Source organism: Takifugu rubripes, chromosome 18 (assembly GCF_901000725.2).
Source record: "Takifugu rubripes chromosome 18, fTakRub1.2, whole genome shotgun sequence".
Taxonomy (NCBI): Eukaryota; Metazoa; Chordata; class Actinopteri; order Tetraodontiformes; family Tetraodontidae; genus Takifugu; species Takifugu rubripes.
The window spans coordinates 640491-653127 of NC_042302.1; the positions used below are offsets into that span (position 1 = coordinate 640491).

Consider the following 12637-nt stretch of genomic DNA (forward strand, 5'->3'; position numbering starts at 1 on the left):
GGTGTAGCAGTAGGTGAAGTGGGGCAGGAGACAGGTGAGCGTGGGGCGCCAGGGAAAATGGCTGGCGAGCTTGGTGAGGGAGGAATGACCACAGGTGAGCTGGGGGAGGGAGGTGCGGGTACAAGTGAGGGGGGGGGGGGGGTCAGAATGGTGGCGTGCTCCCGCAAAGCGGCACAGAAAGCAGAAGAATGTTGTGAAGGACAGTGGAGACAAAAAAGCCGGAAGACTGGAGGATACAGCCGCTGCCACTGATACCAGCGACCAGGAGTACACGTCTGATGGCAGTGAACTGTCAAACATGGTGGTGGACAGTGAGATCAAGAGTTTCCTCACACAGACTAAAGGCATGAGGGGCCCTGACTTGGGAATATACTTCCCCGACAAGCTCCTGTTCATCCAATCGGCCAGCCACTGGATAAAACACCAAGCTGCATTGGACCTGACTGACCCTGAGATCTTTCGGTTGAAGAAGCACATGGTCAAATCAAGGAAACAACTCAGAGAACTGTCCAACAAGAGCACGAGCTTGTAGGCGAAACAGCTGGGAGGGGATGGACCGTCCCCTGCGTGACGAGCCACCACCGTTTCCCTCCCCCATTCGGATGGATCTTTCAGGATTGCACCAGTGCCCGTTTCTGTTCCGGGCAAGAGACAATATTTTGAGTGTACAGTGAGTGTGTGAGACTCACTGTACTTTTTTCTTTGAATAGTGTTTTGAATATTGTAAAAGGACTTCTAAATCATTTGCACATTGAACAAACTCCTTGAGGAGTAACTGTTTTGTTGATTCTATTTATGTTATTGTCAGCACTGTTTTCAATAGGCTGTAAAATTGTGTAAATAAAGTGTTTAAAAAAAGTGTATAATAAAGTGTGTAAAAATCCAAAAGTTCGTTCTTTCTTTCTTTCTTTCTTTCTTTCTTTCTTTCTTTCTTTCTTTCTTTCTTTTCTTTCTTTCTTTCTTTCTTTCTTTCTTTCTTTCTTTCTTTCTTTCTTTCTGTGGTGGAAGGAGTGCGAACGAGAGAGAGACTGAAAAAAAAACGTGTTTTTCCTATTTCTGACCTTTCTTGTGTGAGCGTGAATGCTTGTGAACATAGTTTGTTTTATTGTGCGTTTTGTTTTTAATTATTTGCTCCTTAGTTTAGCGAGTATGTGAGTTTGTGGGGCGGCCGACCGCGTGCGGCCGTCATGGCGGCGAACGCCAACTTGACCGGGTTGAGCAGGAGACACGGAGTGAAGGTGGGAGCGGGCTCCGTGCTCAGTGTGGAGGAGGTGGCTCTGGCTGTGGGCCAGGGAAATCGGTCACGGCTCCGTGAAGTCCGCCGCCCGCATGAACAGGGCGGTGGTGCTGTTCGTAGAGCAGGTGGAACAGGCCAACAGGTTGGTGGAGACGGGGATCACCGTAGGGGGGCAGTTCGTCCAGGTGACTCCGCTGACGCAGCCCGCGGCACGGATTACCTTGTCCAACGTGCCGCCGTTCATCAGTGATGAGTTCCTGGCGAAAGAACTGTCCCGACATGGGAAACTGGTGTCTCCAATTAGAAAATTACTATCGGGCTGCAGGTCGCCATTGTTGAGACACGTAGTGTCTCACCGTAGACAGGTGCACGTGATTCTGAACAACAGGGCGGAGGAGTTTAATTATCGTTTCGTCGTCCGCGTGGACGACTTTGATTACGTTTTATTTGCTACCTCCTCTGCCCTTAAATGTTTTAACTGTGGCGAGGAGGGACATCTCGCCAGGGCTTGTCCGAGCCGCGCCGTTCCGGTTTATTTCTGTGTGCCTTCTTTTTTGTATCTTATTCCATTACAAATTTCAGCACTCTCAACAGGACCACCAGGGGTTTTGTTGAAGCACCCAAGCAGATCAACAACGTCACAACTTTGGACACGAATAAATAGGAGAAGCCTCCATCCACAGTTGATCTTTTAATGCTCAAGATGAAAGGAGCTTTATTTCAAAGCAACATCCTGTAATACGAATATAATACGTTGTTTTACAACAACAATCCTCTCTATTACTGGTATCTATTAATTTCAGCTATTTCCCAACATTAGAAATAGAAAATACAAGGTAAGATATTAACAAGAACACTGGATACTGTGAGTCAGCATAAAAAACAAGGTGCAGCAAACGTGTTCATCATATTTCCTGCTGTGTAGAAGGATGGACCGATATGAATGTACATCTAATACATACAGTATATGACAGCCAGAACATGGACACAGAATTAGCTTGTGCATAGTTCCTAGCCACTGGCAAAATGTTTCTTTTGAGTTCCTTTGCCATTGAAATGGGCCATCTCTCTTCAGCAAAGTTCGAAAACAAAACAGAAATCAACAGAAACATCATTTTATTTTAGTTCTAAACATATTGAAGACATCTTTAGTAAGTTTTGGTCTCTCTCACATTACTTTTGCCTTTACAGTAAAAAAAAGACAATAATGGTGGCTACTGATTCGTTCCTAAAATACAATAATCCGGTTCTGGTCATCGTTAACAAAACTAGAAAATCAGTCAAGGTAAGTGTAACTTTCGATTAATTTTATTTAGCAACTAAGAAAACTAAGTACTAAACAACTGAATTGTACCTACTGTCGAGCATGAAGGGTTTGAATCTTTAACAAACTGCAGTCACGTCATTTTTGAGCAAGATCCCATTTTAATGCTAGATTTAATAAACTTGATGGGTTTTTTGTTTTTTATATTTAAGGTTTATTTGCCATTTAAGTGTAGAAAATGTCAATGGCACAATCAATTCTGTAAAGAAGAAAAGAAAATTAAATTGTTCGGTAACATGAGGGAAAACTGCACTCAAAAGTTTACGAGCTACTCGTGTAACCACTCAGATGCCAGAAACAGCTAACTTGACCCATAAGTGACGCATATGGAGAGATAGGTAGGTTTTTTTTCCCAGCCAAATAAATTTCTCATTATTCATCAGACAACTGAACTTAAATCAAGGCCAAAACATTAAAAGAAAATGGAGAATACAAAGCTTAGTCATAATTGTTGATTACATTTTAATAATCAAAACGTAAAAATGCAAAGACTTATTTTCATAGAGACCTGATGGCTATAATTATGATCACATTATCAGTCCAAACAACAGGATATGTAACACAAAATGCACGTTCCTCCAGATTAGCTCTGCCTCCTCTCAACTACCCCAGAAAGAGAAATCGGGCCCCATAAAGGAGAGTAACCAGCAGATCCTGAACACCATCTTTCCACCCAGGTATGTCTGACCAGTGTATTGATAGATAAGACTGTACGTGTTGGCCAATGTACTCGACTAATTCTCTTTCAGGCAATGGTTGGAGGGAGACAAGTTATGGATGCAACAAGTCTCCAGTGCTGCATCTACCAAAGAAGATGTGATTCAGCTCGCAGAATCGCTGGACAAGAAATTACACCAAAAAGGTGCCAAACAGCGAGGCATCTGCCCAACACGAAGAGAACTTTATTCCCAGTGCTTTGGTGAGGAGGTGGAAAAGGATCAACTTCTCTGTCATTAGGATGGTAAACAAATACCACTTCTGTAGCTATACAGTTGTTACATTAGTCCACCTTTTTTTTTTTTTCCAAAGATGAGCTGATAAGACAGGAGACCCTAAACTGTCCTGAGAGGGGTCTGCTTCTCGCCTGTGTCAGAGATGAGCTACTAATGACTGTTGCTGCCCACAAGACTGTCTATGAAGACAGTCTTGGTTTTGACAGAAGGGAGAATCTGATTGCAGAGCAGGGCAAGGCCGACCTGGAGAAAAGAGTTAAGGACATGAATCATTTGATCATAAAACCAAACTATTGACAAATTTGATGAAGTCGATAAAGAGATTAGTTTAAAAGTTATCCACTGAATTATTCCCAGTTTTTGATATCTTTTGCGTACCAGAACTATGAATCAACTTTGAGAATAAATTCTAGAATGTAGAAACTATCTGGGTAAATGCTGATCTCCAACTTATAACAACCCTAGATTACAGATCTGGAGGAAGAGAATGAGGAGTTGAAGAAGCAACTGACTGAACAATTATCTAAAAATGAAGCAACTGAGAAAAAAATAATTGCGAGTCGGGAACTGGAGGAGAGGAGGTACAATGAGAAGGTTCATGCCCTGGAAAGAGCCATTCAGCAGATCAAGGTGCTGTTTCATTTTATGGAAAATAAGTCACAAATTTTATGTTAATAACTTGTTCATCTTCGAACTGTTTTTAAATTTAGGACCAAATGAAAGAAATCAGGAAATTAAAGGAGTAACTTCACCCAAGAAGGATGCAAGTTAATGTAAGTTATATATTATTTGTAATAACAAATATGTCTTGATTAATATGTTTGAAAAATGTTGAAATGTTCAAATCCATTTTGTTGCTTTGAACATTTAGTTTTGTCTGTAGCTGATGTTGGGATCATTCTGCATTTGTTTTCACAGGTGTGTTGCGCACCAGGTCAATTCAGGACTCTGATTCAGAATGAGAATACATAATTCAATAATCTTTCATTCAAAGTTATTTACCGGCAATAAGTCCAGAAGAGAAAACAAATCCAAATCCACTTTTAATCTACCTACCTACCTACCTACCTACCTACCTACCTACCTACCTACCTACCTACATCAAATCAAATCAAATCAAATCAATCTTTATTTATATATGATAATATATCTATGTATCTATATCTATATATCTATATCTACAGTATATATCTATGATAATAACTGGAACTACAGAATTAGTAACAATAAGCTTTTTCAAAGAGGTTGGTTTTAAGTCTGATCTTAAAAGTAGCGATGGAGTCAGCCTCCCATACCTGGACAGGGAGCTGGTTCCATAGCAGGGGGGCCTGGTAGCTAAATGCTCGGCCCCCCATTCTACTCCTAGAAACTCTGGGAATCACAAGTAGACCAGCATTCTGAGAGCGCAGCGGTCTATTGGGCTGATAAGGTATCACTAGCTCCTCCAGGTAGGATGGAGCTAGCCCTCTGAGGACCTTGTAGGTCAGAAGAAGGGTTTTAAAAATTATTCCAAATTTAATGGGCAGCCAATGAAGAGACGCCAGTACAGGAGTTATGTGATCTCTTTTGTCAATACCTGTCAGAAGTCTAGCTGCGGCATTTTGAATCACCTGGAGGCTTCTTAAATAGTTGTTTGGACACCCTGATTATAAAGAATTACAATAGTCCAGCCTGGAAGTAACAAATGCATGGACTAACTTTTCAGCATCATGCCGCGTCAGTAGCTTCCTGATCTTCGCGATGTTTCTCAGGTGAAAAAAGGCACTTCTGGAGACTGTTTTAATGTGTGAGTTAAAGGACAGATTTTGATCAAAAGTTACTCCAAGACTCCTCAGAGAGAGACTAGATATTAAGGAGATACCATCTAGAGTGATAATGTGATCTAATCTATCCCTGAGAGGTTCAGGACCAAACACCATGACCTCAGTTTTTCCTGAGTTAAGGAGAAGGAAATTTGGAGACATCCAGGACTTTATGTCTTTAAGACGGGTCTGAAGCTTCACTAACTGCTCTGTCTCCTCTGGTTTCATGGATAGATATAGCTGAGTGTCATCAGCATAACAATGAAATTTTTTTCCATGCTGCCGAATAATGTTTCCTAAGGGAAGCATGTAGAAGGTGAAAAGGATTGGTCCAAGTACAGAACCTTGTGGAACTCCATGGCTAACCCTACTGTATGAAGAGGGAACACCGTGGACATGATTAAACTGGTATCTATCTGATAAATACGATCTAAACCAGTCTAGTGCTGTCCCTTTAATCCTAATAGCATGTTCCAGTCTCTGTAACAGGATGCTGTGATCAACTGTATCAAAAGCAGCACTGAGATCCAGCAGAACCAGCATAGAGACCAGTCCATGATCTGAAGCTATAAGATCATTAGTAACTTTAAGAAGTGCCGTTTCTGTGCTGTGATGAGCTCTAAAGCCTGACTGAAACATCTCAAACAGGCTGTTTCTCTGCAGGTGCTCCAGTAACTGAGCCATCACCTTCTCAAGAACTTTAGAGATAAAAGGAAGGTTGGATATTGGCCTATAATTTGCTAATACGTCAGGATCCAGTGATGTTTTTTTAAGCAACGGCTTAATCACTGCCACCTTGTAGGACCGGGGTACATAGCCTGTCACTAAAGAACCATTGATCCGGTCCAGGATAGAACTGCCTATCAATGGTGAAACATCCTTCAACAGGTGTGTTGGGATGGGATCTAAAAGACACGTGGTGGTCTTGGATTTCTGAATTAGCGATGACGCCTCAGAAAAATATATTTGGGTCATGGGAGCTGAGAACAATGAGCAAAAGGCCCGAAAAAAGAAATTGCCAAACCACAAGTTACTAGGAGTTTTTGAGCCGAGCTGTTACCGCTGAGGGCTAACCAGTGACGTGGTGAAAATGATAGAGCTTTTCAAAAAAGAGGGAGGTACCGATATAGATGATTGTCTGACGATGTGCAGGTGTGTCGAGAGTAAGATGGAATAAGACAGAGGAAAGACCGGAGACACGGGGGGGGCACTGAGGAGAACTCCTAAGACTCTACTTGGAAACTTAGATTTAGACCCTCCCTATTTGAGAAAGTGTACAGTCAGTAATTTTAAGCTAGTCATATTTGTAGTCACTCTAATTATTATGTTTCAAACATGGTTTTCTAATGATTTGATCATGTTTCTGGACGCCAGCAGCCTTGGCCTATAGCATAGCTAAGATGTTAACCTAATGATTTGACGACCCCCTAAGTATGATAATTTGTCTGTCTATGATAGTAACTGGAACTACAGAATTAGTAACAATAAGCTTTTTCAAAGAGGTATGTTTTAAGTCTGATCTTAAAAGTAGTGATGGAGTCAGCCTCCCGTACCTGGACAGGGAGCTGATTCCATAGCAGGGAGGCCTGGTAGCTAAATGCTTGGCCCCCCATTCTACTCCTAGAGACTCTGGGAACCACAAGTAGACCAGCATTCTGAGAGCGGAGCAGTCTATTGGGCTGATAAGGTATCACTAGCTCCTCCAGGTAGGCCTCTGAGGACCTTGTAGGTCAGAAGAAGGGTTTTAAAAATTATTCTAAATTTAACGGGCAGCCAATGAAGAGACGCCAGTACAGGAGTTAAATCAAATCAAATCAAATCAAATCAAATCAATCTTTATTTATATAGCGTCTTATACAATCAAAATTGTTTCAAGGCGCTTTCCAGAATCCCAGGGCCTGACCCCAGACAAGCAACAGTGGCAAGGAAAAACTCCCCTTTAACAGGAAGAAACCTTGAGCAGGACTAGGCTCATGTAGGGGGACCCTCCTGCTGATGGCCGGCTGGGTAAAGAGAGAGGAGAGGAGGGAGGACAGGTAGAGGATAGGATAGGTAGGAGAGGAGAGGGGTAGAGGAGAGGAGAGGTAGAGTGAAGGGGAGGTAGAGGAGAGGAGAAGGAGGAGGAGGAGAAAGAGGAGAGGAAAGAAGAGGAGAGGGAGAGGAAAAGGAGAAGGAGAGGAGAGGAGAGGAGAGGAGAGGAGAGGAGAGGAGAGGAGAGGAGAGGAGAGGAGAGGCACAGAGCACAGAAACACACACAAAAAATATGCACAATCACTTCAACGGGGCCGGCGGTCATTATGCAGCTCCGATGGCAGTGATACCTGCAAATAGATAGAGGGGGGGGGGGGGGGGGGGAGAAGCAGAAAAACTACACAAGAATCAGCATAACTAGTCTGCTTGATGAGGAGAGGAAAGGAGAGGAAACCATGACTCAGTGGAGTGACAGAGGCCTGTCAGGTGATCATGTTTCCGGACCCCGGCAGCCTTGGCCTATAACAGCATAGCTAGAGTGTGACCTAATGATTAGACGACCCCCTAAGTATGATAATTTGTCTGTCTATGATAGTAACTGGAACTACTGAATTAGTAACAGTAAGCTTTTTCAAAGAGGTAGGTTTTGAGTCTGATCTTAAAAGTAGCGATGGAGTCAGCCTCCCGTACCTGGACAGGGAGCTGGTTCCAAAGCAGGGGGGCCTGGTAGCTAAATGCTCGGCCCCCCATTCTACTCCTAGAAACTCTGGGAACCACAAGTAGACCAGCATTCTGAGAGCGGAGCGGTCTATTGGGCTGATAGGGTATCACTAGCTCCTCCAGGTAGGATGGAGCTAGGCCTCTGAGGACCTTGTAGGTCAGAAGAAGGGTTTTAAAAGTTATTCTAAATTTAACGGGCAGCCAATGAAGCGACGCCATTACAGGACTTATGTGATCTCTTTTGTCAATACCTGTCAGAACTCTGGCTGCAGCATTTTGGATCAACTGGAGGCTTCTTAAAGAGTTGTTTGGACACCCTGATAATAAGGAGTTACAGTAGTCCAGCCTGGAAGTAACAAATGCATGGACTAACTTTTCAGCATCAGGCTGCATCAGTAGCTTCCTGATCTTTGAGATGTTCCTCAAGTGAAAAAAGGCACTTCTAGAGACTAATTTAATGTGTGAGTTGAAGGAGAGATTTTGATCAAAAGTTACTCCTAGATTCCTCACAGAGAGACTAGATGTTAATGAGATACCATCTAGAGTGATCATGTGATCTAATCTATCCCTGAGAGGTTCAGGACCAAACACCATGACCTCAGTTTTTCCTGGGTTAAGGAGGAGGAAATTTGAAGACATCCAGGACTTTATGTCTTTAAGACAGGTCTGGAGCTTCACTAACTTCTCTGTCTCCTCGGGTTTCATGGATAAATAGAGCTGAGTGTCATCAGCATAACAATGAAAATTTATCCCATGCTGCCGAATAATGTTCCCTAAGGGAAGCATGTACAAGGTGAAGAGGATTGGTCCGAGTACGGAACCTTGAGGAACTCCATGGCTAACCCTACTGTATGAGGAGGGAACGCCGTGGACATGGGCAAACTGGTATCTATCAGATAAATATGATCTAAACCAGTCTAGTGCTGTCCCTTTAATCCCAATCACATGTTCCAGTCTCTGTAACAGGATGCTGTGATCAACTGTATCAAAAGCAGCACTGAGGTCCAGCAGAACCAGCATAGAGACCAGTCCATGATCGGAAGCTATGAGAAGATCATTAGTGACTTTAAGAAGTGCTGTTTCTGTGCTGTGGTGAGCTCTAAAGCCTGACTGAAACATCTCAAACAGGCTGTTCCTCTGCAGGTGCTCCAGTAACTGAGTCACCACCACCTTCTCTAGAACTTTAGAGATAAAAGGAAGGTTGGATATTGGCCTATAATTTGCCAAGACATCAGGATCCAGTGATGGTTTTTTAAGCAACGGCTTAATCACTGCCACCTTGTAGGACCGGGGTACATAACCTGACACTAAAGAACCATTGATCTGGTCCAGGATAGAACTGCCTATCAGTGGTAGAACATCCTTCAACAGCTGTGTTGGGATGGGATCTAAAAGACACGTAGTGGTCTTGGATTTCTGAATTAGCGATGACGCCTCAGAAAAATATATAGGGCTGAAGGAGCTTAAGGGCTCGTTGGAGACCCTGCATGTTCCCACAGTCGGCACATCTGGTGATGGTCCAGTTGTAGGGATGGCCTGGTTAGCTTTCTCTCTGAGAGCTAGAACTTTATCAGTGAAGAAGCTCATGAAGTCTTCACCACTAAGGGAAGAAGGGATACGTGGATCTAAAACACTGTGACTCTTGGTTAATTTGGCCACAGTGCTGAAGAGAAACCTGGGGTTGTTCTTATTTTCCTCAATCAAAGAAGAAAAATAAGCTGTTCTAGCCTTGCGAAGGGCCTTTTTGTATACTAATAGACAGTCTTTCCAGGCTACATGGTAGCTGTCTATCTTACAGGAATGCCACTTCCTTTCCAGTCTTCGCACTTTCTGCTTGAGGGTCCTGATATGTGAATTATACCAGGGGGCACACCTCCTCTGATTTACTATTTTCTTTTTCAGGGGGGCAACAGAATCAAGCGTGATTCTCAGTGAGGTTGCTGCACCTTCAGCAATAGAGTCAACCTCAGCAGGGCTAAGATTATAATGATTGATCCCTGGGGAAACACATGGTGGTCCTGGGATCAGCACAGGGATCACTTCCTTAAACTTAGCTACAGCATTATCTGAAAGACATCTGCTATAGTAAGACTTTGTTCTGAGCATAGAAGAATCCTTAATCATAAATGTAAAAGTGATCAAAGAGTGGTCTGACAGGACTGGGTTCCGAGGGAACACTGACACATGTTCTACCTCAACACCATAAGTCAGGACTAGATCTAGGGTGTGGTTAAAGCTGTGAGTTGGTTGGTTTATCTGCTGGAGGAAACCAACTGACTCAAGTAATGAAATGAAGCCATTTCTAAAGCTGTCGTTTATAACGTCCATATGGATGTTAAAGTCTCCAATGATAATGACTTTTTCCGTTCTAAGGACCAAGTCAGATAAGAAGTCAGAGAACTCAGACAGGAACTCTGAATGTGGCCCAGCAGGGGGCCGATATACAACTGCAAACAGAAGTGGCTTTTCTGTCCTCCAGTTCAGATGAGTGATGCCAAGAGTCAGGCTTTCAAATGAACTGAAGCTATGTTTTGGTCTGGGATTAATTAATAACTTGGAGTGATAGATTGCTGCCACTCCCCCTCCTCGACCAGTAACCCGTGGAATATGATAATTAAGATGGGTAGGAGGAGTAGATTCATTTAAGCTCACATACTCCTCCTCCTGAAGCCAGGTCTCAGTAAGACAAAATAAATCAATGTGATGATCCGCTATCAGGTCGTGCACTAACAGGGATTTACACAAAAGAGATCTAATATTTAACAGTCCACACTTAATTGTGATATTAGTTTCTCCAACTTGTGCTTCAGTATTAATTTTAATAAGATTTTGGTGATTGACCGCTCCCCTGCTCTGTGCTTGGTGAACTTTTAACCGTGGAACAGAGACTACCTCTATAGTGTTAAATATGTTATTGTTGGTGGATGAGGGTTCTAAGGAAGCAGCAGAGAGGTGTGTAAGACCACAACTCTGCGTCCTGGTCTGGACCCTGGATTGTCAGGTCACTTTGGGTCTAATAAAATTAGCCAGATTACTAGAAATGAGAGAAGCGCCATCTCGAGTGGGATGGACACCGTCTCTCCTAATCAGACCAGGTTTTCCCCAGAAGGTGCTCCAATTGTCTATAAAGGCCACCTGGTTATCGGGGCACCACCGTGACAGCCAGCGACGAAGCGATGACATGCGGCTAAACATCTCATCGCTGGCCAGATTGGGGAGGGGACCAGAGAATGCTACGGAGTCTGACATCGTTTTTGCGTAGTTACACACCGACTCCAAGTTAATTTTAGTGACCTCCGACTGACGAAGCCGGGTGTCGTTGGCTCCGACGTGAATAATAACTTTACCAAATTTACGATTACGTCTCGCCAGCAGCCATAAATTTGCTTCTATGTCGCCCGCTCTGGCCCCCGGAATGCACCTAACTATGGTCGCTGGAGTCGGCTTCACGTAGCGCAAAACAGAGTCGCCAATTACCAGGGTCGGTTTCTCGGCGGGTGTGTCGCCGAGTGGGGAAAAGCGGTTAGCCACGGGAAGCGGTTGGTGGTGCACCGTGGGCCTTTGTTTTGGGCTACGCTTCCTACGAACCGTCACCCAGCAGCCCTGGCTAGCCGGCTGCTCGGCTGCTGCCGGGGGACCGCTAGCTGTAGCTATGCTAGGCGGCTCCGCAGCAGCTAGCTTACCCTGGCTACATGACGCAACTCCAGCTAACTCCAAGCTGCGGAACCGCGTCTCAAGCTCGCTAAGTCTCGCCTCCATAGCCATAAATAAACTACACTTTTTGCACCTATTCCCTTCACTAAGGGAGGCAGAGGAGTAACTAAACATTTCACACTCTGAACAGACAAAGACACCGGGTGAAACAGACGGTGAGGCCATGCTAACGCTAGTGATCGGCGAAGCCCTGTATTTGTTTAATATGGGTTGTTTCTTACTGTTGATATCAGGTGACTAGAATGTCTCAAGTGTTCAAAATTTTAAGTAAAGTGAATACAACACACCAAGTGTTCAATATTAAGTGAATACAACACACCAAGTGTTCAATATTAAGTGAATACGGCACCCCGTGCACAATGCAACCAACGAACGATAGAAGAGACAGGAAGTGACGCAATACTCACTGAGAGGAACAAGACCAAATGTGGGAGTTATGTGATCTCTTTTGTCAATACCTGTCAGGACTCTGGCTGCAGCATTTTGGATCAGCTGGAGGCTTCTTAAAGAGGAGTTTGGACACCCTGATAATAAAGAATTACAATAGTCCAGCCTGGAAGTAACAAATGCATGGACTGCAAATCATAGATACAGGAGAGAGATACAAAATTTAAGATTTTGAGTTTATTTCACTTAAAGGTTCTGATAATTGTACATTTAAGTTGAGGCTACAAGCTTTTCACTCCTTGATTACTTAAACCAATTAAGCATTTATAACTTAAATGTTAAATTTTGACGATTGCATGTTTGGGTTAAATCCACGGCAACAACTTGAACCGTTTGAATAAATAGGAAAAGCCTTAATCACACTGTTTGATCTTTCAGTCATCAAGGTTAAAGGAGCTTTGATTCAAAGCAACATACAACTATCATACATGTTTGAAAACTATCCGCTGTATTACCAGTATCTAATAAA

At 43.4% G+C, this 12637-nt stretch overlaps 1 protein-coding gene across 1 annotated transcript; it reads left to right on the top strand.

The window, feature by feature from the left end:
- The first annotated feature begins 2428 nt into the window (after nucleotides 1-2428).
- Nucleotides 2429-4496, top strand: LOC101062929 (axonemal dynein light intermediate polypeptide 1-like). Its single transcript, XM_029825497.1, has 7 exons — nucleotides 2429-2522; nucleotides 3144-3238; nucleotides 3311-3480; nucleotides 3591-3769; nucleotides 3980-4144; nucleotides 4225-4287; nucleotides 4433-4496. The coding sequence occupies exons 1-6, from the start codon at nucleotides 2445-2447 to the stop codon at nucleotides 4258-4260; spliced, it is 723 nt and encodes a 240-aa protein (XP_029681357.1). The 5' UTR covers nucleotides 2429-2444; the 3' UTR covers nucleotides 4261-4287; nucleotides 4433-4496.
- The last annotated feature ends 8141 nt before the right edge of the window (nucleotides 4497-12637 follow it).